At 48.4% G+C, this 26165-nt stretch overlaps 1 protein-coding gene across 7 annotated transcripts in view; it reads right to left on the bottom strand.

Annotated features, from left to right (window-relative positions):
- Positions 1-17717: 17717 nt before the first annotated feature.
- MTCL1 (microtubule crosslinking factor 1) overlaps positions 17718-26165 on the bottom strand; it is a 111541-nt gene continuing 103093 nt past the window's right edge. For 5 of the 7 annotated variants that reach the window (XM_043888805.1, XM_043888807.1, XM_043888801.1 and 2 more), the window contains 3 exons: positions 25960-25991; positions 23372-24824; positions 17718-18844 (listed from right to left, as the gene is read on the bottom strand). In XM_043888805.1, coding sequence (XP_043744740.1) covers positions 18650-18844; positions 23372-24824; positions 25960-25991 — 1680 coding nt within the window. In that variant the 3' untranslated portion in view covers positions 17718-18649. Of the gene's footprint in view, positions 18845-20862; positions 20915-23371; positions 24825-25959; positions 25992-26165 lie in introns of all 7 variants that reach the window. The other 2 variants (XM_043888803.1, XM_043888804.1) reach the window with 1 other exon arrangement.

The raw sequence follows: 26165 nt of genomic DNA, 5'->3' as shown, positions 1-26165 counted from the left end.
TTTGATAGAATTGGCCTGTGAAGCCATCTGGTCCTGGACTTCTGTTTTTGGGACATTTTCAATAGCAATTTCATCACTTGTGATTTGTCTGTATTTTCTTTTTCTTCCTGGTTCAGTTTTGGAAGGTTGTACCTTTCTGAGAATTTGTCCATGTCTTCTAGGTTGTCCGTCTTACTGGCGTGTAGTTGCTTGTAGTAGTCTCTCCCTTTTTTTGGGGTGGGGTGGGGGGCTGTTCTGAGTCTTCGTTGCTGCATGCAGGCTTTCTCTCTAGTTTGGGTGAGCAGGGCTGTTCTTCATTGCAATGCATAGGCTTCTCATTATGGTGGCTTCTCTTGTTGCAGAGCTTGGGCTCTAGAGCACAGGCTCAGCAGTTGTGGCACATGGGCTTAGTTGCTCCATGGCATGTAGAATCTTCCCGGACCAGGGATCACACTTGTGTCCCCTGCTCTGGCAGGCAGATTCCCAACCACTGGACCACCAGGGAAGCCCTGTAATAGTTTCTTATGATCCTTTGTATTTCTGCGGTGTGGGTTGTAATTTCTCCTCCTTTCAGTGTCCTTGCCCCCACTGTGAGCTAAAACCTACTTCTGCTTCCTCAGTAAGCCTCCAAGACCTCTAGATGGGTCTCTGGACCTGCTGTGTCAGCCTCATCTCTGCGTGTGTTCCTCTCACCAGCATCTGTTTGTGGAGCTGGTCCAGAGCCACGTGTGCCAGGCAGGCCAGCAGGGACCCAGGCCTCCACAGGCCAGGCTGCATGGGCCAGTGCAGCCAGAGGCGGCTTCAAGGGGTTAACCCTCGGGCCACCTTGACCTGTGTGGCCAGAGGAGGCCTGGAGGCAGGGGGAGGCTTAGGCCCAAGACCCCAGCAGGCTTGCTGGGGCCCGAGTGGGCAAGGGACACACCGACCCCCTTCCCCTCTAACCGCCCCCCCAAGGTCCCTCTCTGTCCCCGCTGATCCCCTCACCTGAGTGGCCCCCTCCAAGCTTGGAATCTCTCCCCTTCCCCAGCCCCACTTCAGGGCCTTGGTCCTGTTCTGCTTCCTTTTTCTTTCTCCCTCCTTCTGTCCCACATCCTACTTGGTTGCGCAGGAATTCTCCCCATCCCTTGAGGTGTCTCAGGATTGCACTAGCGCTAGTAGGTGCCTTGGCTGTGAGGAGACTCGAGCTCTGTGTCCTCCTGCTCTGCCATCTTGACTCCGTTTCTGCTCTGCCGGGCGAGGTCGGCAGGCTTGGATCACTCCCATGGGGTGTCTTCCACTGAGTCTTCCTCCTCTGGACTGTCCGCCGGTGGATGTGCTTTGTTGTGTCACTTCGGCCCCATGTGCGAGCTCTCAGGCTGCACGGTTGTTGGCGCTGCCGTTGGCCTGGCCTTAGCTGTGGGTTTGTTGGCAGTTGGCCCTGCTCTCTCTCAGATTGTTTTCAGCAGACCACCACAGAGATCACTGAAGTTTGGTCCCAGCATGGCAATGACCATGGATCTGGACCTGCTGTAGAGGCAGCTCAGACACTGGCCTGGCCAACCCTTGCGGGTCCATGTCCACAAAGTCCGCAGCTGCTAAAGCTAGACCCGTCTCAGCTGCGGGGGCACTTGTCTGTTCCAGTGTCCTGCAGGCTCTGAAGTTACAAAGCCAGTCACTGGGGTGTAAATCCAAAGTTCATGCAACCCTGAGGAGAGATTTCAGCTCCTTTTCCTTAGTCGCATGACCCCTGGGGCTCAGCTGTTGTTTCAGCCCCACCTGTTTGTGTGGCCCACCCACAGGCGTCTGCTCCTGACCTGCTCTGGAGCCTGCCCTGGCAGGGTAGGGGGAGGGGGGTGCGGGGGCAATGGTGGCCACACCCCTTGCATGTCACTCAGCAGTGGCACTTTGCTTCTGTAGTGGTCCAGGCTTCCTCCTCAAGCATTCCCAGTTGTGGAACTCCTCACTCGCATCCCCTAAGACTATCTCTTTGCAGCCCACAGCAGTCGTCTCCCCAAGACTATTCTCCAAACTCCACAGTCTAGCATCCAGCCCCTTTGCACACTGACAGGCACCCTACCCAGGCTGGGGCGTGCAGGGCTGTGGCACGGACCTGTTTCTGGGCTCTCCTCTGAGAGCCCCGAAGCTCCTCTTCTGTCAGCTGATCTCCCTGCCAGTGAGCAGTGAGTGGGCTTCTCTGGATGCGGAACCTCTCCTTTGCTTTAGCTTCTCTCCTGGGGTGCAGGTCCCATCCCATTTCCTCTTTGCTTTTTCTTTCTTTCATCCTACCTAGTTATACAGGGATCTATCTTGTCCTTTTAGGTGTCTCAGGGCTTCTGCTAGTGTTCAGCTGGTGCTCTGTGAGATTTATCCTTGTGTAGATGAGTTTTTGATGCATTTTTGGGGAGAGGTGAACTCATGTCCTACTGTTCCTCCACTCTCTGGACTGTTCAACCCACACAATTAACACATTATTTACCAGCAGAATTAACACATTATTTACTGGAGACATAGCAGCACATCAGTTGTTAACCCCAGTGTTATGACCAAGATAGGCATCGATACATTTTTAGAGAGAGATACAATTGACATCACCATGCAAAGTCCTTAGAGCTTAAAATTCATCATGGGTTCCTTATACAATTCAGGATTGTTGTTGTCATTCACATTTTGCTCCATTAGGTTTTTGCTCCAACTTTATGCATGTTATAAATGCAAGGTTATGGCCATATAATTTTAAAAAATGATGCATCACAAAATTTTGAGTGAAGAATTTTTGCTTTGATTGAGCGACATACATACTAATGTCTCAGAAGATGATAGTTCTTCAGAATGTAATTCTGACTCTGTGAATATTAAGACAATGTGAACCATAAAAAGACAAAAATTGATTCTGATAAGGAAAGTGAAAATGAAATTCACAAGATATTTCAGGTGAATTTCACAAGATATCTTCAGGAGAAGATATTACAGGTGTGTCAGGTGTAACTACTGAGTGTGATAATCTGCAAAATGTTAGTGAAATAACAGAATTAATTTTTGGCCTGCTGAAATAAAAGGTGCTGGCCACAGGCGTTAGTTTCTGTAAAAGTCCCCTGGTCAATAGTGAGTTAATAGAAGAATAGACCTTGGAAGGTAGTGATCAAGACCGGGATATAATCTATTTCTGTACATGTATACAAATACATACATCTTTGTATGTATTATATTTCCTGGAAGATTTTGAGAAATGGGATTATTTAAGCGGATCACCTATTTTTGACCTAATGCCATCCCACAGAAGCGCACTGCTTGACACATGTCATCACATCACCGCTCTTGGCCCCAGGCTGACACAGACACTGCTGTCTCTGTCCTCAGTCACACGTGGCGGCTGGGGCAGTGGCTCCAGTTTAAAGCAGCTTGTTTGCAAGCTCCTGTGAGCCATCGCTCATGGATTGTCCTGCAGTAAATCTCCATGTGTGTTGATGCTGTAGCAAATGCCAGCTGGGCAGCTTCTCTGTGTGAAGAGTCTGGTAACAGAGCTGCCTTCCCTATGAAGGCAGGAGTGGCTTTGTCCTGCTTCTGTGTCAGGCCTAGCCCTTAGCGGAGTGCCCTGTACCTGGGAGAGGTCATCTGTCTGCTGACTGGCTGAATGAAAACGACCGGAGATGGCCTTGTGTGTTCAGGACCAGGGGAACTGCCTATTGGAGGGTCTCTGGGTCTGAGCTCCTCGTGTGCCCTCTGTGGGGCTCCGTCAATCTTCTGTGATGTCAGAGGCTTGATCTTCCCCACTTTGTGATGTCACTGCTGAGCCACCTGCCCACGGCCGTGGCTTCTCAGGCCCTGTGGCACTCAGCCTGTTCCTGTCCTGTCTAGATGCTGTTCTGAACAGATTTGCTGTGTCTTCTCCTCCCAAGGGCAGACCAGTATCTGATGTGACTCATACCCTGAGTTCAGCAGAGCGGCCAGTACGGTGGTCCTCACCATGTGTTTGCTGAGTGAATGCACAGCTTCAGAGCCTCACCAGGGGCCCCAGATGATGCGTGGATAGAGAACAGATGACCAGTGATGTGTTTCTGGAGCTACTCAGAGATGCTGCTGGGGGTTTCTGCATGGAGCTTGGGCAGGGGATAAAGAGTGCAGGAGCAGATGGCTGGGTCAGATGATCCAGGAGCTGGTTCTCCTCTTACGGCCTGTGAATGACCTAACCTTTCTCAGCTGCATCTGAGAGATGCATTGGATTGTTGTATTAAATGGGATAATACCTGGGACATGGTTAATTATTGTTACCATGTTTATTATTAAGTAAAATTTCTAGCCATGTTGAAAGTGAAAAAGTGAAAGTGAAGTCGCTCAGTCGTGTCCGACTCTTTGGGACCCCATGGACTGTAGCCTACCAGGCTTCTCTGTCCATGGGATTTTCCAGACAAGAGTAACCCACTGGAGTGGGTTGCCATTTCCTTCTCCAGGGGATCTTCCAGACCCAGGGATCAAACCCAGGGCTCCCGCATTGCATGTAGACACTTTACCCTCTGAACCACCAGGGAAGCCCATGTTAGGCCCAACCAATAATAGTGGGGCCAAAGTGGAGGAAGATTACAGATTGGAGGCAGGGGGGAGACATGAGGTTTCTGACATCTCTCTCTTCTGGTTATCCCGTCCTTCCCTTGAAATAGCTCAAGCTCTGCTTTTGCATCACCTGGAGGTGGGGTGGGCCCCAGGCCTCGGAGAGGGTCCCGGAGAGAGCAGTTCATGGTATGGGATGCAGTTGTAGAAAAGGCCGGAAAAGAGTGCAAAGGGAAACAGGCACTAAAGAGGAGCCCAGATCCTAAGTGTATTAAAGGAAAGATGTGAGTAATAGCACTTTGTGAAACCTTAAATTTGTATGCAAGCTAGCTATTAGCATCACAACGTGCTTATCCTATTACCGGTGTTTATGCTGGGCAGTGGGTCCTTTAGGTTAGACTATATTTCTTAAATTTTAATGTACTTGCTCTAATCCTAATTCTAATTTGTCTAAATCCCACAAGCATTTCTTGAGGGTCTACTGCGCTGTGCTTGGTAGTTCAGATGGTAAAGAATCTGCATGCAATGCAAGAGACCCGGGTTCGATCCCTGGGTCAGGAAGGTCCCCTGAAGAAGGGAATGGCAACCCACTCCAGGTATTCTTGCCTGAGGAATTCCATGGACAGAGGCAAAGTCGGACACTTACCAAACAACACTTTCTTTTTTCACTTTTACACTGTGAGTGCACTGTGAGCTTATAGGGAAGAGGGCCGTGCCTTTGTGAGGCTCACCACCCACTGTGCCTGTGAAGCCATAGGGTGTTAACTCAGGTTCCTTGAGGCCAGGAAGAAGTCCCCTGAGCATCACTTCATGGCCGGTGGCAGACTGGAGGAGGCTGGGAATATAAACTGGTCTTCCTGGGCAAGCATGCAGTGACCTACCAGGCTTGCCACCTCTCAGGCCATGTGGAATGCGCTCCTGCCTGGGGAAGGGAGCTCAGGCCATTTTAAATGCAGAGGAAGAGAGAGGGTTCCAGCCTCTAGGGCATATGCCCCATCTGTTGGGTCTCCCACCTGGAGCAGTGGCTCAGAACCTACCGTATGCTCTGTTGAAATGCCAGAGGGACGTCCTCACCAGCTACGGTGCTGCTGCTCCTGAGTGTCCCCTGTGAGGTGTTGCTAGGCAACGAGCTGAACACCTTGATCATGGTCCAGCTCACAGCTCCCTTTCAGGTGCCACTGCACAGGTGCTGACCAGATGTGGCCATGACTGCCACAGAAGCAGTTTGCTGCCCATTTGGTCTCCCAGGTGGTGACTTAATGTTGGATTGAACTTCCATATTGGTCACTAGCCACTTTATGAGCCTCTGTGCCTTTAGTTCAGTGTCCCAAGTGTCATTTTAAAAAGGCCTGCTTTGTTCTGGCTCCTCCCCTAAGTGGGTCAGGGTAAATTTAGACAAGATCTTTAATGGCTCTGAGAATTCAGTTCAGTTTGGACTTAACTTTTGAGGACACAGAGTTCTCATGGGGAAGATGTTCCAGTCTTATTCTGAACCTCTGCTTTAACCAGTCTGCTCTGATTATGACCTCCTTCAGGACTGAGGTCAAGCCAACAAGGAGAAAGTGACAGGAGAGGTCCTCTGTGGCCTGGAGAGCAGAGGCTTTTTACACCAAAAATCCCTCTGCCTTCCTGGGACGTGCAGCCTGTAGCCCATGGGGGATCCTGCCTCAGCCAGGCTGCAGCTGCTCCAGAATTCCTAAAGGGAAGCAACTTCAGGGACTAAGGAATGTCCTTGAACCTGTTCACATCACTTTGCTAGCAGTAAGAAGTCAGCTATTCATATCTGAATAAAGTGTGAGGGGATGATGGACATGAGAGGAGGTGGGCTCCACGCCCTGTCCTCCCCGCTGCCACCCCCCAGCCAAGCTTGGTGCTGCCTCCGCCAGAGTCATGGTGTCAGCTCTTGCTCATGGAGGTCTGGAGTGGGACAGCGCCTGGACAACCCCTCCTCAGGACAAACACGTTTTAAGTAAATCACTCCTGTGGTCACATCTGTGGCTGCTCCGTGGCCCCTCCAATCCATGACTCTGTGTTTCTTCACTTGGGCCAAGGTACTACACTTTGAAGTGTAGCAGTGCTTTAGGCAATTTCCCTGCCTTCTCCACCATCCATGCAAATATAAATACAGTGTCACCATGCCTGAGTTCCTCCTCCTTGTCAGTTACGTGAGAAAGAACACCACATGAATAGCAGAAGCAGTGGTAGGTGACCACTGCATTTGGAGAACACCCTGAGAAAAGAATTCTGGTCTGGTTGGTTGGGAACATCCCCTGGAGAGGGAAATGGCAACCGTCTCCAGTATTCTTGCCTGGAGAATCACAAGGACAAAGGAGCCTGCAATTCCATGGGGTTGCAAAGAGTCGGATACGACTTAGTGACTATCACTCACTCAGGTCGCTTGAGGCTACTCCACAATCTTGAAAAGAAATGAAGTCGGTGATATTCAAGACGTGATTTAGAAGCAGCTGGGCTGAGACGGGCCAGGTCCACCTGACAGCCTAAGCATGTCCCGTAGCAGGGCCAGCTCAGCCCCGCTCACTCTGCGGGCAGGCTCTGTGGGTGGGGCCCTTGCAGCCCCTCTGCTCAGGGATGCCTGGGCTGAGTCTAGCTTCCCAGTGCCTTTAACTATGACATTAAGACAGTCACCTTGATTTCCAAGATTGTCAGTCTGTGTGAGATGATGCTGTTTCTAGAACAAGTGTCCTCTGGCAGACCGTGTGCTAACTCACTGTTGCCTCTCATGCTCACAGCCACTTTGTGAGGTAGGTGCTGTGATTCCCACTGCACAGAATTAGAAAGCCAGACCCCTGGCAGGGTGAGGACCATGCCCACGACTACACGGTGCTGTACCCTTGTCTCTCTGACTCAGCCCCTGAGCTCTTACATGGGGTAAGACGGGCTCTTGAACAATGCTGCAGAACAGAATTAATTCCAAAGGGGATTAATTCATTAAAAAATCCCAGTGCCCAGGTCTTGCCCCAGACCAATTACATCGTGAGGTCTGGGGCGGGAGGTGGGGATGGGGTTTCTGAAGGCCCCCGGGTGACCCCAGTGTGCAGTAAGGTTTGGGGACGTCTCAGTTAAGCACTTCTTCTCTGCCAGCATTCATAGTTCCCAGTCTTGGCTGTCCAGACCCACAGGGGACCCGTCTAAGTATACTGATGGATACACCCACGGGAGTCTGATTTATTTGATTTGGGAAGGGCCTTAAGTTACTCCAGGCAACTCTCAAATGCCGTGAGGACAGAGACCATTGTGCTAAGTTTCAAGGGAAGCACCCTCTGAAAATGGTTGCCATGGTTAAAATTATGTATTAAATGAGGGCTTGGTGAGGACAAGTCTTTTTATAGTCTTCAACATGCACTTGTAATTCCCTAGGAAAGCCACTCTTCACCTTTGTCTCAGTTTGCTGGCTCAGAGGAGGAACTCTGTCTGGACTTTTCCAACAAATGTAGCTGGAAAGAAAAAGGAAGGGGGCAGGAAGCAGCGTCACTGGAATATTCGAGCTGTTCGCTTGTGTTTTATCCCTGTAGTCAGTTCAATAATAATGTCTGTCCTCTGAGGTAAAGGAACTGAAAGTTCTATTCAGTAAGAAAATAATAACTTTGCATAGCTTTAAAATCTGTTAACATGAAGTAGCAGCTTTATATGCTGTGAAAATTTTATCTCATTTTTTTCTTTTCTTAAAATGTGTGCTTATTTTTTATTGAAGTATAGTTGATTTATAATGTGTTTCTGGTGGATGGTAAGGTGATTCAGTTATATATATGTGTGTGTGTGTGTGTAATTATTTGGGTTCGTTTCCATTACAGGTTATTACAAGATACTGAATATAGTTCACTGTACTGTACAGTAGGTCCTGTTGTTTATCTCTCTTATATGTAATAGTGTGTATATGTTAATCCCGAACTCCTGCTAATTCATCTCTCCCTGTTTCCTCTTTGGCAACCGTAAGTTTGTTTTTTATGTTTTGAGTCTCTGTTTTGTTTTGTAAATAAGCTCATTTGTGTCTTCTAGATTGTACATATTAATGATATCATATGATGTTTGTCTTTCTCTGTCTGACTGACTTAGTATGATTCTCTCTAGTTCCATCCATGTTGCTGCAAATGGCATTATTTCATTCTTTTTTATGGCTGAGTAGTATTACATTGTGTGTATATACCACATCTTTTTTATCCATTCATCTGTCAGTGGACATTTAGATTGCTTCCATGTCTTGGCCATTGTAAATAGTGCTGCTGTGAACAGGGTGTGTGTTTCTTTTCTAATTATGATTTGGCTCAGACCATAAAGAGTCTGCCTTTAATGCAGGAGACCGAGTTTGATCCCTGGGTGGGGAAGTTCCCCTGGAGAAGAAAATGGCAACCCACTCCAGTATTCTTGCCTGGAGAATTTCACGGACAGAGGAGCCTGGTGGGCAACAGTCCATGGGGTCACAAAGAGTTGGACTGAGTGACTGACACTTTCACTTTTCCATATATATGCCTGGGGATATATATATGGGATATATGTATAGGATTGCAGGATCATGTGGTAGCTCTATTTCGAGCTTTTTAAGGAACCTCCATACTGTTTTCTGTGGTGGCTGTATCAGTTTACATTCCCAGCAAGGGTATAGGAGGGTTCTATCCCACACCCTCTCCAGCATTTATTATCTGTAGATGTTTTTTAAAGGTTTAAATTTTTAAAAAAGATTTTATTGAAGATTTTATTTTATTGATTTACAGTGTTGTGTTAATTTTTTCTGTGCATTAAAGTGACTCAGTTATACATATACATACATATATATATGCACACACGCATACACACATTCTTTCTCACATTCTTTTCCATTATGGTTTGTCACAGGATATTGAATATAGTTCTCTATGCTATACAATAGGACCTATTGTTTATCCATCGTATATATAATAGTTTGCATCTGCTTATCCCAAACTCTCAGTCATCCTCCACTCCCTGTCCTCTATGAGTCTGTTTTTGTTCTGTTGATTTGTGTCATATTTTAGATTCCACATGTAAGTGATATATGGTATTTGTCTAAACTTTCCTTAAGTATGATAATCTTTTGGTCCATCCTTGTTGCTGCAGATGGCATTATTTGATTCTCCTTGATGGCTGAGTAATACTCAGTTGTGTAAACGCACCACATCCTCTTTATCCATTCATCTGTGTCGATGGACATTTAGGTTGTTTCTGTGTCTTAGCTATTGTAAACAGCGCTGCAGTGAACATAGCGGGTACAGGTATCTTTTCTGAGTTATAACTTTATCTAGGTATATGCCCAGGAGTGGAATTGCTGGATCATATGGCAACTCTAGTTTTCTGAGGAACATCCATAGTGGCTGCATCAATTTACATTTCCATCAGCAGTGGAAGGTTCCCTTTTCTCCACATCCTCTCCAGTATTTGTTATTTGTGTTTTAATGATGGTCATTCTGACTAGTATGAGGTGGTACCTTGTAGTTTTGATTTGCATTTCTTTAATAATTAGTGATGTTGAGCATCTTTTCATGTGCCGATTGGTCATCTGTGTGTGCTCTTTGAAGAAATGTCTTATTTAGGTTTTCTGTCTATTTTTTCATTGGGCTGTTTGTTGTTGAGTTGTATGAGTTGTTTGTATATTTTGTAAGTTAAGCCCTTGTTGGTTGCATCATTTGCAAATATTTTCTCCCAGTCTGTAAACTGTCTTTTTGTGTATGATTTTCTTTGCTGTGCAGAAGCTTGTAAGTTTGATTAGGTCCCACTTGTTTATCTTGCTTTTATTTCTGTAGCCTTGGGAGGCTGAACTAAGAAAATATTGCTGTCATTTGTTTGAGAATACTTTACCTACATTCTGTGATATCTTGTCATATATTTATGTCTTTTAAGCCATTTTGAGTTTATTTTTGTATAAAGTGTGAGGGTGTGTGTTCTAACTTTATTGATTTACATGTGGCTGTCCAGCTTTCACAACACCACTTGCTGAAGAGACTGTCTTTTCTCCGTTGTATATTATCATCTCCTTTGTTGAAGATTGTAGCTATGTGGGTTTATTTCTAGGCTCTCTGTTCTGTTCTGTTCATCCATGTCTGTTTTTGTGCCAGTACCAGGCAGTTTCAATTACTATAGCTTTGTAGTATTGTAAGTCTGGGAGGACTATACCTCTGGCTTTATTCTCTTTCCTCAGGATTGCTTTGGCAACTATGGGTCCTTCATGGTTCCATGTAAATTTTAATATTATTTGTTTTAATCTGTGAAAAATTTCATGGGTAATTTATAGGGGTCACATTAAACCTGTAGATTTTTATTTTTAGTAGTATGGCCATTTTAACCATATTCATTTAGTCCAAAAGCATGGAATATTTTTCCATTTCTTTGAATCATATTCAGTTTCTTTTAGCAATGTTCTATAGTTCTTGGTATGTAAGTCGTTCACCTTCTTGGTTAGTTTTATTCCTAGATGTTTTTTGATGTGATTTTAAATTGGATTTCTTAAACTTTCTCATCCTGATATTTCGTTAGTGTAAAGAAAGGCAACAGGTTTTTGTATGTTAATCTTGTGTCCTGCTACCTTGCCGACTTCGTTGATCAGTTTTAATGGTTTTTGTGTGGAATCTTCAGGGATTTCTGTATAGATACCATGTCTTCTGTATATAATGGCAGCGTTACCCCTTCCCTTCAGACTTGGACACCTTCTGTTTCTTTTTCTTGCCTGGCTGTTGTGGCTAGGACTTCCAGTACTATGTTGAATGGGAGTGGTGAGAGTCAGCATCCTTGTTGTGTTCCAGAATTCAGTGGAGCAGCCTTCAGCTTTTCATTGTTGAGTATTATGTTGGCTGTGGGTTTATTTTATTATGTTATGTTCCCTCTGTACACAGTTTGGTGAGAGTTTTTATAAAAAATGGATGTTGAATTTTATCAAATGTTTTTTCTGTGCCCATTGAGATGATCATGTAGTTTTTGTTTTTTCATATTACTTATACATGCATTCCCATTTTTTGACAGTTACTCCAGTCAGGATGGGCTAAGTTGTGCTGCCTTAATGAACAGTTCCCAACTCTCAGTGGTGTTACTGCACAAGGACTTATTTGTCGCTCATACAACAGTGGGTCTGTGTATGGCACCACTCAGAGGCCCAGATTGAAGGGTCAGTGGTCTCACAGCTGCTGAGGCAGGAAAGCAACATAGCAGGTGGTGTATTGGCTCTTAAAACTGCCAGCAGAAAGTGACGTATGCGACTCTGGTTCATACTTCATTAGCAAAAAGCCTTGCCTAACTTCAGGGGAAAATGGGGGTGATTTTTATAATGTGCTCAGAAGTAGGTGGACTAATCATGAACAGTTCTAGTGACTACACAGCAAAATTCATATGTATCTCATTTTTACTAGCACTGCCTTGAGAATGTTGGCACCTGTCTGGATTCTAGCTCACAGATAGGCATGAACCACAAGAAGACAGTGCCAGTGTGGCTCCTGGTGGCACTATTAACGCTTCAACAGTGAGAGGCTTTTAGTGGATCAGAGTGACTCTTCCTATGAAATGCCATAGTGGATGGGTGCCTCAGGAAGGGTAACCTGCTTTTTGGCTGTGTTGAGGTGGATGGCAGGGTCCTGGGGGTCAGGATGACTGAGCTACTTTTTCACCCTTTGCTTTTCTCTCCAAGAAAGCATAGCATGGTGTCAGGTTCAGTGAAAACACCAGCTCAGAATACAAAAGTAATTGAAAATAAATTGGAACCTCTCTTCGGAAACTTGAAAGGAGTATTACATGTACAACCTAGGCAGTCCTTCTGAAAGTTCTCAGTCTCTTTCCTCATTTTCCTTCAAGACTCTTCCCAAATAGCTCAGCATGAGGTCTTCCTAGACCTTGCTGTCCACACCCTGCCCCACCCCCACCACACACCCTCTGCCCCAGCCCTGGGCAGAATCAGTCCCAAGTCTGTGCTCACTCTACACTTAAATATACTATTACAGCACATATTATATTGTTTTATAATGTGACATTTATATAATCATTTTACTTCACAAATCTAGTCTAAGTGCTTGACAGGTATTAGCTGTCCAGACCTCACACCTTACCTATAAGGTGATCATTGTTTACGTTGCAGAGCAGCAAACTCAGACTTGGGGGGCACAGGTAATTTTCCCAAGGGTGTTTGGGTAGACAGTGGTGAAGCAGGGTTTGAGCTGAGGTAGTTGGACACCGTTGACCAGGGAATAAGCCTCGTGGGAGCAGGTACATGACATTTATGTTTGAGTCCCCACAGGTCCATCCAGTCTCTGGTCACCAGGAATGTTTTCTAGGTGAAGGAGCACAGTGTTCAAACCTGTGGATGGACCAGAACTTGTTTAGCCCACTCCCAGATTTTTGTGTATAATCTGTGGTGTTGTGAATCTATTGTACAAATTACACTGCTGTCACTGGAATTATTTGGGGGTAAATTCCCCTAAGTGAAGTGACTCAATAAGTATAAACAGTTTTATAGATAATTGCTTATTGCTTAGTCATTCTCCAGAAATTTGGAACTCAGAGTTTATAATTCCACCATCTATTTTCAGATGCATCCTCTTCATCATCCTGTCTTCAGCACTTTGTGTTTTAATCAGTTAAAACCACCTGTATAGAGAAGACTGGAGTTGATGAATAATGAGCGGTGAATTTGTTCCAGGATTACTGTGGGGATTTGTGAAGTTTGGATTCCTGGTGCCCTGTTGAAGTTTATTAGCTCACTAGGAAGTTACAGAAGTTTCTATCTTTGAAATGGGCTGGGTTCATTCAGTGTAATGGACAGAACTGAGCCTAGAATAAACAAAGTCAGCTATCTTTTTGTTCCTATCTGACTTTTATATTATGTGGTGCAGTGCTTATAACTGGGTGCCTCCCCAACCCTCCCACACTATCCAAATACCCAGAGTCCTCTGTGGTCCCCTTATAAAGACAACTTTAAAGAGTAGGAACCCATTCTTAATAAATGGCAGGTAACTGACTATAGCTTAGAAGTGCCAGCTTCTTTTTGGAGAAGAAGCAGACCTTTGAAACAGAACAGGAATGGGAAGCTTGTGTGATTTTTGTGCCCAAAGGGTAGGGGGCTAAGAGAGGAGCCTGTTCTTGATCCAAGGCCACTCACAGGGCTGCTGGCCTAGCCTGAGAGGCAGCCGCAGAGCCAGTGAGGGCCTGGCCCGGTTTTTATCTGAACAGCTGCGGTAGATCCTGGAGTGTGGCGGTGGGCCCTGTGGGAGCCTCAGCAGCAGGTCCTACAGCCCAGCTCTTGATGAGCGGCCTGTGGCCAGCCTGGTGGCGCGATGCTAATAATAACAGCAGCAGCAGAAACCCTGGAGCTACCAGCAAGGCTGCTCTGGGTCAGCGCAGCAGCCATTTGTCGGGAAGCCTTCATTCTGGGCCAGCCTTATCCTCACATTACAGTGGTGTTCTAGAAAGTTCTTTTCTTCTTTGCTTAATATCGTTCCATGGATTTCCCCCTGACCTAGTGTAAAATTCCCTCTTCCCTGTGTACTGTGAGGCCTCCCCTGCCCTCCTCAGGTCAGAGTACCCATCCTTCACTTCCAGGGACACACAGGCTCAGCTCTTCATCGCCACTTTTCACCAGCTACATCCTCTGAATGCCCAACAGCTGCTTCTTGCCCAGACCTCAGTTCATGGGGTGTCTCTCAGGGAAGCCTTTTAGCTCAGTGTTCTCCATCACACTCACACCTGTTTACTCTGGTCTCTCATCACAGGACATAAGCTCTGAGAGAGCAGGGAGCCTCTTTCTGTTTTGTTTGGTCCTGGTTGAAAGTTGTTGTTCGCAGATCTTAGTGCAGGATCTTGCACACAGTAGGTATACAACAAACCTTGATCCTTACATGCCCTGGGAATTACGTATTATTGTTGCTATCGCTCAGATGAATTTAAAAGAGATAGCCCTTTAAGATTGCAGTCCTTTGTGTTCAAAACAGGATTCAAATTCAGCTTTCTCTAGTCTGAGTGGAGTAGCCCAGAGTTTACTAAAGACTGATGTCATCAGATTCACTTAAATGGCCAACTTGCTTATGACTCAGCCTGAATTCCTACTATACTGGTTTCCAGTGCTGCCTCAAAGAATGGTGCCGAGAGGACTAAAGGCAGACAAAACCTAAGTATAACACGTACTGGTGGCCCCAGGAAATGACTGTTTGATGTTAAAGACACTGCAGTGCCTCAAATTTGCGAATTGACTGAGTGGACAGGGAAGCCGGGCGTGCTGCAGTCCATGGGGCTGCAAAGAGTTGGACACGACTGAGCAATTGAACTGAGTGTCCTGATTATTCATTGTGACTTCCTTTTGGGGAACCATCAAGGCTATTTAAGGTAAACAAAGCATTTCCTTTTGTTTTAAAAATGCACAGATAAAGAAAATGTAGTAATCTATATAGTGGGATATTATTCAACTCTGAAAGGAAAGTAGTGACAGGCTGCAGTGTGGGTGAACCATGACAATAGGCTAGGTGAAAGAGGCCAGACATGTTCACACTGAGATTTCATTTACATGAAATGTCTTGAATTGGCAAACCCACAGAGACAGAAAACAGGTCCGCGGGTGCCAGGCGCTGGGGGGAGGGACTGCTTAATGTGTATTTCCTTGTAGGGTGATGAAAATGTTGTGGGATTAGACAGTGGTGATGACTGTACAACATTGTGAATGTTCCAAATCCCATGGGATCGTATACTTTAAAATGGTTTTTAAAACACAGTTAAAATCCACAACTTAAAAAAAAAATCAATGAATTAGAAAATGATAGTTGCAGTTCTCAGCTATTTTTTGGACAGAACAAATATGCATAACTCTGACAAGCTCAGTAGAGTGAGACACAGATGTGCTAAAGGGAATTAGAATTATGATTTGCACAGATATATATTTTTAAAAGACACGTAATACTGAAAACCTTAATGTAGCAAGGACTGGGCAGGGCACGCCCGGTGGGTGTGAGGACTCTTAGCTGGCTTGGAGGAATCTGCTTCTGCCTCTTTGTTTAGGACATAAGAGCAAATTGCACATGAGGGCGGCGGGTGGGGACGTGAACAGACAGGCAGCTGCTCTTTACCCGCTTAGTGCCTCACTCCATTTGGACGGGAGTGTAGGAACTAATCTCATCCTCTAGTCCTGCCCATGAAAAAGTTGGAGTGGTTCCACAGTAAATGGATTCAAGAATACGTGTGCCCGACCCTTAGAGAACTGGATGGTCAGAGAGGCTCCAAACCACTTTCGAGGCACTGGTGCCACTGACATGGCTGCGTCCGTGCACGCTCTCCTCCAGCAGTGACGCCGCTGCCCGGGTGCCAGGCCTTCATCTGCCCCTCCCCACACCTCTGCTCCTCCTCCCCACCCCTGACAGTCTCTCCTGCCTTCCTCTCAAGTCCAGCTCAAGCCCCGCTTAATTTAGGCTTTACACTGTACTACCTCTATATTTTGTTTCTGTATCTGGGAGTCATCACCAGGCAGAGGGCAGTTCTGTGGTGACCAGAACCTCTCCTGTGATTCCAGGGGCCCCCCACCATCACGTCCAGGTTTCCCTGCCTTCCAGTCACCCTTTCTCTGTTCTTACCGCCCTGGTGGTTTTCCTTTGCTGGACCAGTCTGGTGGTGACAATCTCAGGGTGTGACGTGTAACTGAGAGCAGACCCACGAGAGTCTCCCGTCCTGGGGCTTCTGTTGGTGCAGCTGCTAAGAGATCCTCTTTCTCTCGGAGTTGCTGAACTAGTGAGAGCCTCTGGGGGCCAGGGCTGCCAACTCTTAGGATCCTGTCTGAGAACCGAGCTGCACAGGGCAGCTTTGATGTGTGTGTGTCCCGGACTGTACTTGCGCTGGACGCTGGCGCTTTCCCAGTTAGGAGCACCAGCAGCTTGCCTGCTTGCTTCCAAGTGGACGTGTTAATGCACCTCCCATCACTCACGGTGGGCAGAGGCTGAGCAGGAATGAAATACCTGTCAACTTGCAGTCTCTCTGGGGTTAAGTATTTACCTTTTGAATTAAAAATTGTTACTGTTGTAAAATACATGCAACATTCACCATTTAGTGGTGTTTTAAGCGTAGAGCTCAGTGGCATTGCTACTGCTAAGTCACTTCAGTCATGTCTGACTCTGTGCAACCCCATCCCTGGGATTCTCCAGGCAAGAACCCTGGAGTGGGTTGCCATTTCCTTCTCCAATGCATAAAATTAGGTACATTGATATTGTTGAGCAGCCATTACCTCCATCCATTACCAGAATTTTTCATCTTCCCAAACTGAAACTCTGAACTGAAACCCATTAAACACTATCCTCATTCTTTCCCCAACTCCTGCTCACCATGACTTGGTGTATCTATGAATTCGACTACTGTGGGTACCTCATGTAAATGGAATCATATAGCATTTATTGTTTTTATGACTAGTTTATGGCCCTCAGCATGCTGTCCTCACGGTTCATCCATACTGCAGCAGGTGCCAGAATCTCCTTGCTTCCTAAGGCTGAATAGTGTGTGGATGAACCATTGATGGACACTTGGGTGGTTTCCACTCTCTGGCTACCATGAATAAAGCTGCTGTGAACGTGGGTGAACAAATACCTGTCCAGTCCAAGGTCCAGCTTTCTTCCTGGGCCTGCACCCAGTGGTGGGATTTCTGGGTCACATGGTAACTGGTTAACTCCCTAAGGAACTGTCAGGCTGGTCTCCACAGCTACTACAGCAGGCTCCAATGTCCAACTTTTTAAAAAAAAAATATTTAATGGAACTGTGGTAATGCTGGGGAAAAAGCTTAAGCCATTAGCCCATTTGCTGCAGAAACATTTTAGCTAGAAGCTTCGGCTTGAAGCAGTTCTGTCTTCACCAGCACCACCACTTCATAAACTCCTGGTCTGTCAGTCTGATAGCTCAGCTGCACCTCAGTCCAGGGTGGAAACGGCCTTTCCCACCTTCCAGGGAGGGGAGTGGGCAGGCACATCCTGAGTGTGGGTAACCTGTTTCTTCACACCCCCTCACCCATCCATTTTGGTGTTTTTAGCAAAAATGAAGTCACCTTTTAATCCTAATATACTGTTGCAGAGAGGCTGCAAGGCCGTTGTGCACTCACAGTGCATCCCAGTCAGATAAATGAGTGGCTGTTTGACTCGCCTTCCCCCTGCGCCCCCCGCCCCTGTCCTCTCTCCAGGGGAAACTTGCATGAGCCATTAGGAACTAAGGCGGAGGGTGCTTGAAACAAGAGGTTGGGACAGGTGCCGTTTTATAAACACTTTATTTCTTCATCATCACCTCATACAGATGCTGAGGTACCACCCTCTCTTTCCATTTGGTATGCTTGTGACTTTTTGTGGTGGTTTTCCTTAAACAAGAAAATTTGGAGTAAACACTGTGTATTGCCAGTTAGTCTTCTAACAGTAATTTTAAAATGCTGTTGTATCGTCAGTGCAAGAAGACAACACCAACACTACAGTACAAGGGGGTCACACGATGTCATGGCGGAGGGGGTGAGACCACAGCAGGGTTATGGACATGCACCCAGAGACGTGCAGGTCAAGAGGAGCAGGTGGACTTGCAGCCCAGCTGTGGCCTCTGTGCCTTTCCAGATGCTGCCCTCTCTCCCCTCTAGGACAGAGGAGATGCCTTGTCTACTGGTTTCATGGTTTTTCATTAAGAAAAGTTCACTGACTCCAACAGGCTGAAGCATTTCAAAAATTCTTAAAAAACAAGAACACTGACAAAATAAAATTAACTTAAAACACACTAATTCAACGTGGAAATAAACCAAAGCAAAATGTTAACAGTGCAGATTTAACAGGCAGTCAATATTGCGCGTGAGGGTGTTCAGAATCTCTTACAATGTACATCTTTAAAACTTTCATTTTTAATTTATTTATATCATATTTACCTTTTAATATACTTTGTAAAAAAGATGGAGACAAAAATAGTTTTCTGAGCTATGAAAAAAATCAAGTTCTTACAGGCACATTTACTGTTTCATTCTAGAAACATCTCAGGTTCACAGGTTGAACATTCAGCAGCTGTGTTTTTGTTTTTGTTTTTTTAAAAAAAACATTCTTTGACCTTGGGAAAATCAGATCTCTCCTTTTGGGGCAGAGTTCAGTTGATGATGAAGGTGTGATTATGCAAATTACAGTGAATTATTCCGGATAATCCATGCCGACCTGCATCACACGTGCGGCTTCTCCCCAGGCGGCTCCTCATCACCGAGCTCCTCCAAGGAGGTGGGTTCTCCGGGTGATGGAGCTGGTGAGGCAGTGGCGGGGTGTGGGGCCCAGCGGGACGGAGGGCGACGGTTTGCTGGTCTCTCGGGCCTGGAGAAGCAAGGCTCTAGGGACGGAGCAAGTGCGGAACAAGGTAGTTCCTTCAGAGCCGAGGAAGAGAAAGACAGGGTTACAAGAGGGACAGGTCCTCTAGGAGGGCTCATCCCCCACACAGACTTCTCTAAGACAAGTGCAACAGCCCAGCAGGTCTGAATGCTAATATATACATTGCTCACAGAGAATATGTTAAAAAAGACTACGAATTCAACATGAATGACCATTGCCAACAGTAATGGGAAGATAGCAAATTATGATGAAAACGTGGCATGAGATGGGTATGTATAGAAGTGGCTTTGGAACTGGGCTGCAGCGAATGGAAAGGGGAGTCAGAGGGGCGAGTGGTCTGCATGGCCTGCCTGGGCATGGTCCTGCCTGGCCGCGCACATCATTTCGGCCTTCTGAAGCATCTAGTCAGTTGCTGTGGCCAGCCTCCCTGTGCCTTGGTCTGTGGGCACCCCCAGAGGGCCCTAGGATGCCAGCCAGCTGCATCAGCAGCGGGCTCACCTTCAAATCAGCTCTGCTGCTGCTTGTTCCAGGTGGACTGGCACTGGGTGAGATCCCCACAACAGGGATAGAACACTGCAGCCAGGACAAAGGACACGCAGACTCAGGATCTGCGGGCACAAAGGTGGGGCAACTGTGGCAGGAGGAAGTGAGTTCTGTCCACCCAGACGACACCCACACGGCCGGAGGCTGAGGAGGGAGACCATGGTGGTGAAGAGCACGGAACAAGGACGTTCAGAGCCACTCCAGAAGTAAGTGGAGGGATGCGAAGAGATGTGATGAGCACAGCAGAGACCACACAAGGAGCACGTAGGCAGCAGAGTGAGGAAGAGACAGGGGGGAGAAGGTGTCGGGCAGAGCACAGGAGGGTGGGGAGTGGTTGCTGCCCGGGGCCAGCAGAAAAGAAGCACTGACACACGATGATGCTAATGTTGCTAGTTCTGCTGATGGCTTTTTACATGACTGCAACTTTTTACGAGCCCCAGCAGCAGAGCTCTTGTACTAATGGAAACCATGGCAACCAGAGATAGCTTGTCTATGAAAACACCTCAGCACCGAAACAGCAGAAATTAAAGGGTATGGGAGACAGCGGTTGAGAAGTCTGCTACTGCTCTGGGTCTTTTGGTGTCTCAAGAGGTGTGTGTAAGTGTGGCAGGGGTAGAGTGCTGGAGTAGGGTTTTGGACAGCACTGTGGCCCATTTCTGCCTGGCTGATGCTGAGTGACAGGTCTGTCTGTGCCACCTCTCCACTCGCATTTGTGCGTTCCTGCGCAAAGAAAGGCTGTGTGAGCATGAGTTAAGGGGCCAAAGTTCCCCTTCACGTCACACCAGCACTCGGGAGCAAAGGATGCTCTCTTTTCCTGAGAAGCCCCTGCAGTGGAATAAGTTAAAAAGATAAGAATTCAACACGCCTGGCCAGTGCCAACACTAATGGGAAGACAGGCAGTAATGGGGCTCTCGTCCTTGGAGCACCTCTTCTAGAAAGGGCTGTTGTAGCCATTCTGTCATATTTCGTGGGCTCAGGCTTGGTCTCTGAGAGCCAGGTGTATTTAAGGCCAGTGGATAAGGGGAGGTAACTCTCCTTGATCGGAAACAAGGCTGGTGTTTTCTCATGCTCCTCGACTAGGGCTCTGAAGGTGGTTCTGCAGTTTTGGGGCAGGAGTGACTGTTGTGTGTTGACAATGTTGTCGAGCACTTGGTCACCTGTGGTGACCCCTAGAAGGTCAAGACACGTTTGTATTTCTTCCCTCTCGTGTGGTTGTTGAAAACAGAGAAAAGCTTCCTGCAGAGCACATGGCGGTGCACACATGCCACCACAACGTCAATTGTCGGTGAGCAGGCACAGACCACGCTCTGCTCAGACCCCGCAGGCTAGTCAGTCCCCTCTCAGGCCACTGTGCCTTTCCTGCACAGAGCATTCAGCACTCAGGGGTGTGTGTGGGGGGGCATGTGGGCCTGTCCAGGCTGGCCATCTGTCCCTTTAGATGGACCCTGGGCCATCCCTGACCTACCCAACAAGCTCTGCAGACAGTGGAAAGAAGGAAGAAAGCACTTACGGAGTGAGGCGGGCTAGAGTCCCCAGGGGGCAGTTAGTAAGACAGTTTGGTTCTGGACAGAAGAGACAGACAAAAGAAAAGAAAGGCAAGTAGGTTGGAAAGTATTTTAAAAGAAGAACAACAGTAAAGGTTTAAAGTCAACAGGCCCAGGTGGCAGCTCCAGGGACAGCCATCCAGAGAAGTGAGGCTCAGCAGAAGTGGGCATGTAGGCCGGTCCGTACCCAGCCACGCAGGAGAGGGCCCACGACAGAGCAGCCTCTTCCTGAGCTGCCCGGTGGCACCGAGCATTTCCAACACCCTACAGCTGCTGGTTTTGAAACAGAGCCCATTAAACAGCAAGACTGTCTTAGTCACAATGACCAAATGACTGAGGCCCAGACTAAAACTTTCCCTTCAAATTTTCAACTGAGTCATGTTCTCCTCTCTACCCCAGCCCTCCTGTTCATAGCCTTGGTCTGCATTGTACTATGACTCCAAGAGAAACAAAGGAGCAAGTAGCTTGTGGGGTGATCCTGAGGAGAGAGGGGGAGTTTCCTGCAGTGCCCGTTCCTGGCCAGGGGCCCTCCAACACCGTGTCTTGGGGTCACCATGAGCACTTGTGGAAGATGACCCATGGGCTCAGAGGAGGGCAGGGTGGAACAGAACTTGTTCTGTGGAGTTTGGAATGAAAACCCAGAACTGACACGATCTAGAGAGGGACTCATTTAGTAAGTCAGCTCAGGTGAGGAATAATCCCCTGAAATCTAGAACAAGCTATTTCCCACAGCGAAAGGAAGAAGACCATGATATCTCAATACTGTCCAGGGAGCTCCATGCTGGTCTGAACCCCTGACACCGGCCCTGGGCCCCCTTTAAATCAGCCGTCACCTTTTCTGGTAGCAAAGAGACTTGATGGAGGACCAAAGGGTGGGGCTTGGCTTTGTGCCTGAGTGGTGTGATCCCATTATTGAGCCATTTCCCTTATAGTCTCACATTCATTTGTGACTCAGCATTTTTAGCCTCCAAAATGAAACCCATTTTGTGTCTAATACAAATGAGTAATGCTCTGGGCCCAAGATCTCAGTCCCGGAAGATGGGGCGCTCTCCCTACTAGATCCCCTGCAGCAGCAAAACACTTACCTGAGGGTGGTTTAGCCCCGCTGTGGGAGGGGTGGGGTGACAGAAGGCACCACCTGTCACCTGAGCACAGGCAGCCGCCGCCTCAGAGCACACCGGCAGCTTTCCCACAACCACGTACCTTTGACAGGCATGGGCCCCAGACGATCAATATTAGGGTGAACCACAGAGCATTGCCCTTCTGAAGGTCACTGGCAATTTCACATGGTTTCATCTACTTCAGATTTAACTCTGTGTTTTGAATTACAGTGGGAAGCCGCACATTACTTATCCCTCTGTGGGATGTGTGGATGGCAGGGGGCTCAGGTGACACAGAAATACACCTCTTCCCCTCCTCAGCTTTCCTCTCCTCACCTGTGCAGCTGAGCTGCAGGGCCTTGGGAGGGAGCAGCCAGGGAGCCAGAGGGTGTCTCTCTGTCTCACCTTTGCCATCGGCTGACTGCCTGACCTGGAGAATGCCCACGGGGGTCTGGACTCCACTGCTGGGGAGGTTTTGCATCTGGCTTCCTAGTGGGTCTACACACAAGGGTGTCTGACCAAGAGCTGGATATGTCCTCCAGCCCCACTATTTTGATGCCTGGCATTATCATCTGACTTTGTTTTGCTCATTCCTGCCGCAGAAACAGGAATTGATTTTTAATTTTAAGTGGTGTGGTCCAGTTATACCACATGTGGAATCGTGAATAATCTTAGGGGCATATAGGGGCATATAATGATGATAATAGTAATGTGTGATAATATTTAATGTGTGGTCATAGGTAGCATAACAGTAGGTGAGGTGTAAGGGGGATATTGACAGTAATCTAGTTGTGTGAAGGCATACTGTTGACCTTATCCATTCGTCTCACCTGGTTTTACTGCTCAGAGAACTCTTGCACACAGAGAAGGTAACGGGATATGTGAGACATAAGCGTGCTCTCTGCACTTAAGTCAACACTGTTATCCACACATTCTTCTTGTAGGTCTGACGGGAGGTGTCCTGTGTCCACCCTGTCAAAACCTCTCATCCACACAGCTGGAGCAGCAAGCCTGATGCTGTGCGCACACGATCCCAGGACACAAACTCATACAGAAAGAGGGCAAGCAAGACCTCAGGTGAAAAGCCCAGATGAACAGACAACCATGGGTCACTGAGCCAGAGAAGAGGACCCGAGTCGGTCCCTGAGCTACTTAAAGAACACCATCTCCTTGTCTTCAGAGGATCACTGAAAGTGGTAAGATGAGTTTCTCTTCTAAGCAGCAGCAGCTCAGGGCTTGTGTTCTTGCTTATTCTGTCCTCCCAACACCCTCCTGAACTCAGGTGACCTGGTACACAGCCCCAGGGTCCCCCTTGCCCGCACTGAGAAAGACCAGGGGTGGGGGCATAGTAAGGGGAAGACTGAACCTCCATTACCTCGATGGACCCTGGCTCGGCCTTGACTGCCGTTTCTCCCAGGTGGTTGTCGCTGCCGATGTTTGTGGGGCTGTGGGCAGCCTGCCTCCGCTCCTCCTTTAAGGCATGTTCCAGCAGCTTCCTGTGGAGGATCCGGGCCACGTTCTCGGTGAGTGTGTAGCCAGGGGGAGCGGATAAGTCCTGCCTCAAGGGCGTGCCCTCTCCCCCCTCCTCCCTGCATGTCTCTGAGCCGCCGATGGGGCTGGGTGAGCGGCCCCGGGAGCTGGGGCTGGTGTCTTGGCCTGGACCCAACTCCGGCCGGGGCTCGGCTGAGCGAGACCGACTCGCAGTCCGCACCCCCTTCTGGAAGGGGTCCTGCACCACGGGGCTGTGATCGATGATGCTGAAGAGGCTGGAGAGGCCGTCATTCATGGCGGTGTGCACGGGGCTCTCGCGTGTGGTGGTGGAGCGGGCCCAGGCTGACTCGCCGCACCCCTTCTGAGCCAGCCCTGGGGAGGCCCTGCTACTCGACTGGTCCATTCTGGGGAGGGGCTTCCGCTGCAGCTTGGGAGACCCGTACTTGGGGGAGCAGCATGTGCGTTCAAATTTGGCCTGCACCTTCTCAATGGCAGGGGCTACCTGCCTGTTCCTGAGGCCGCGGGAGGGAGAGGACGCGGGCGTGGCACCACCTCCTGCCTTGGGTGTGAGACACTTGTGTGGGCTGCCCCGCAGGGCTTCCGTCTGTAGGCCAACACTGATGGTCTGGATGGTCTGTGTCCCTGTCGTCCGGGACCCATTAGTCTGGCAGGCTATGTCCCTAACCAGAGGCTCGCCAGGGCTGGAGCAGGCGGTGCTCCTGACCGAGAAGGCTACCTCCTTCATGTCGTCACTCAGGTTTCTGGGCAGCTCCAGGCTGTGCAGCGGGGAGGAGAAGCTGAGGGTGCTGTCGAGGGGCCGGAGCCCCCCCTCTGTGTAGTTTCGGGGGTGCCTGGAGGGGGCACAGGGCCACCTGCTGAGCACATGTTCAGAAGGGCCCCCCTTGGCATCCCCGGGGCCCCCTCGGGCCCTGCTTTCGCCGACCCCTGCCACAATGCCATCCAGCCTCCGGATGGCAGGGGGGCTGTGCAGCCCCCTCCCCCCAGCCTGCTCAGCACAGACGAGGTTCCGCGGGGGCTGCTTCTGGCAGTGCTCGGGGTTGGTCACGGTGTCCGTGGTCAGGGTGATGCTTGTGGTGAGGTACCAGGCGGTGTCGGAGAAAGGTTCGGTGCTGACTTCGGTCCTGTCCGCCCAGGGGTCTGGGGGCCTGTCGTCCCAGCTCTTGCTGTTGAACTCCTCGATGTACTTGAGGTCATCAGGGGATAGGGGTGGGGTGACGTCCTCCTTGCTGCAGGTGGGGGGTAGGCCCTTCTCTGGCAGGAAGGGAGAGCCATCCATCAAGCGCTGGAACTCAGACATGGAGGACACAGACACGGCCCTGGGGAAGGCGGGAGGAGCGGTGTGAGCTGTCACCAGCTAGGGAGCCACGGCCCCGCGACCCCGAACCCAGCGCAGCCCACTGCCTGCCTGTGTGCGCTGGGCCTGACAGTCTCCGCCCGGGCTGACCCTTTGGGCTCTTACGGCTCTGGAATTGATGCAGGAGCCTTGGACTGGTCAGATTTTACTCCAGCTGACTTTCAAAACTGGGAGGGGCATGGCGCTCCAGGGTAGTTGGAGTTAAGCTCCAAGTGTCCTCTGCACTGTTCTGTTTCAGCCTACAGCGGCAGGGAAGCCTGGTTGTGGCCTGGCCTCTCCGTTTACTGACAGGCACCCTTGATGCTGAATCTGCAGGAGTTTCCTGAGTTCCCTGCCTTAGAGCAGATGTGACTGCACCACAGTCCTAGTCCAACCCCGATACCAGCGTGGTGGGGAAGAGGAGAGGCCACCACAAAGTAACTGTCAAATGACGTCTCCTGTACCCGCTGGCCTCATCACTATCGGCTAAAGCACTCCCAGTCTCCCAAGGGCAGTGGACGGTGTGAGCAGGCTCACGCCTGTTATCAACACCATTTCACACAGCAGTCCCCTCTGGGCTCACTCCTCCCCCTGCCTGCTGCTCCATTTAAACAGATTTGCTTATATGGGCCTTTCCAGACATGTCCCACCATTACATACATATGTGGTTACTAGAAAATGATTACAAACACCAGCTACTTTATATTTACTTCAAGGATTACTCTTGGAAATACTGTAATAAGTCCTCCTAGGAGAGCTTCTAAATGGTCAATCTAAAATGTCTCATAGCGTATCAAGAGGGAGTTTTTTCCAGGCTTTAAATCAGAAGAGAGGGGTTTCCATGAACTTTTCAAAAACCGTTTAACACAGTTATCCCCTTATATACACAGCTCTCACCACAACACTAACACACATGAACACAGCACTGGCTTTTTTGATGTTAATCATCTAAAATACCGTGTAATAAAGCAACTACTTAGAGTAAAACTTCTGGGTAAGTCAGTTTTGACTGACTTAGTCAGTCAGTCACGGTGCACTGCTGTGACTATAGATAGACTTTTAAGACCAGGAGGTTTTTCCTGCAGTAGTCTACTGTCATTTCATCAACCTTAACTTACCTTTGAAGATTTCCCTTGTGATTTTCTTCTTCCTATAAAGAAGAAATAAGTTCACCTGAATCAGTCAGTACTGGCAGATTTGGGGCTGCTAAGGGGTCTGTTTTGCTCTTAGGAAAGCATAAAATGTATGTGGAAGCCAAGTTTGGGCCAGGAGTGCCTCTGCCCCTCAGCCCTTGGAAGTTCAGTAATGACACCAGAATCCAGGG

Source organism: Cervus elaphus, chromosome 27, assembly GCF_910594005.1.
Source record: "Cervus elaphus chromosome 27, mCerEla1.1, whole genome shotgun sequence".
NCBI lineage: Eukaryota > Metazoa > Chordata > Mammalia > Artiodactyla > Cervidae > Cervus > Cervus elaphus.
The sequence above is the reverse complement of the archived record's forward strand: the minus strand, read 5'-3'. Positions and strand labels throughout refer to the sequence as shown.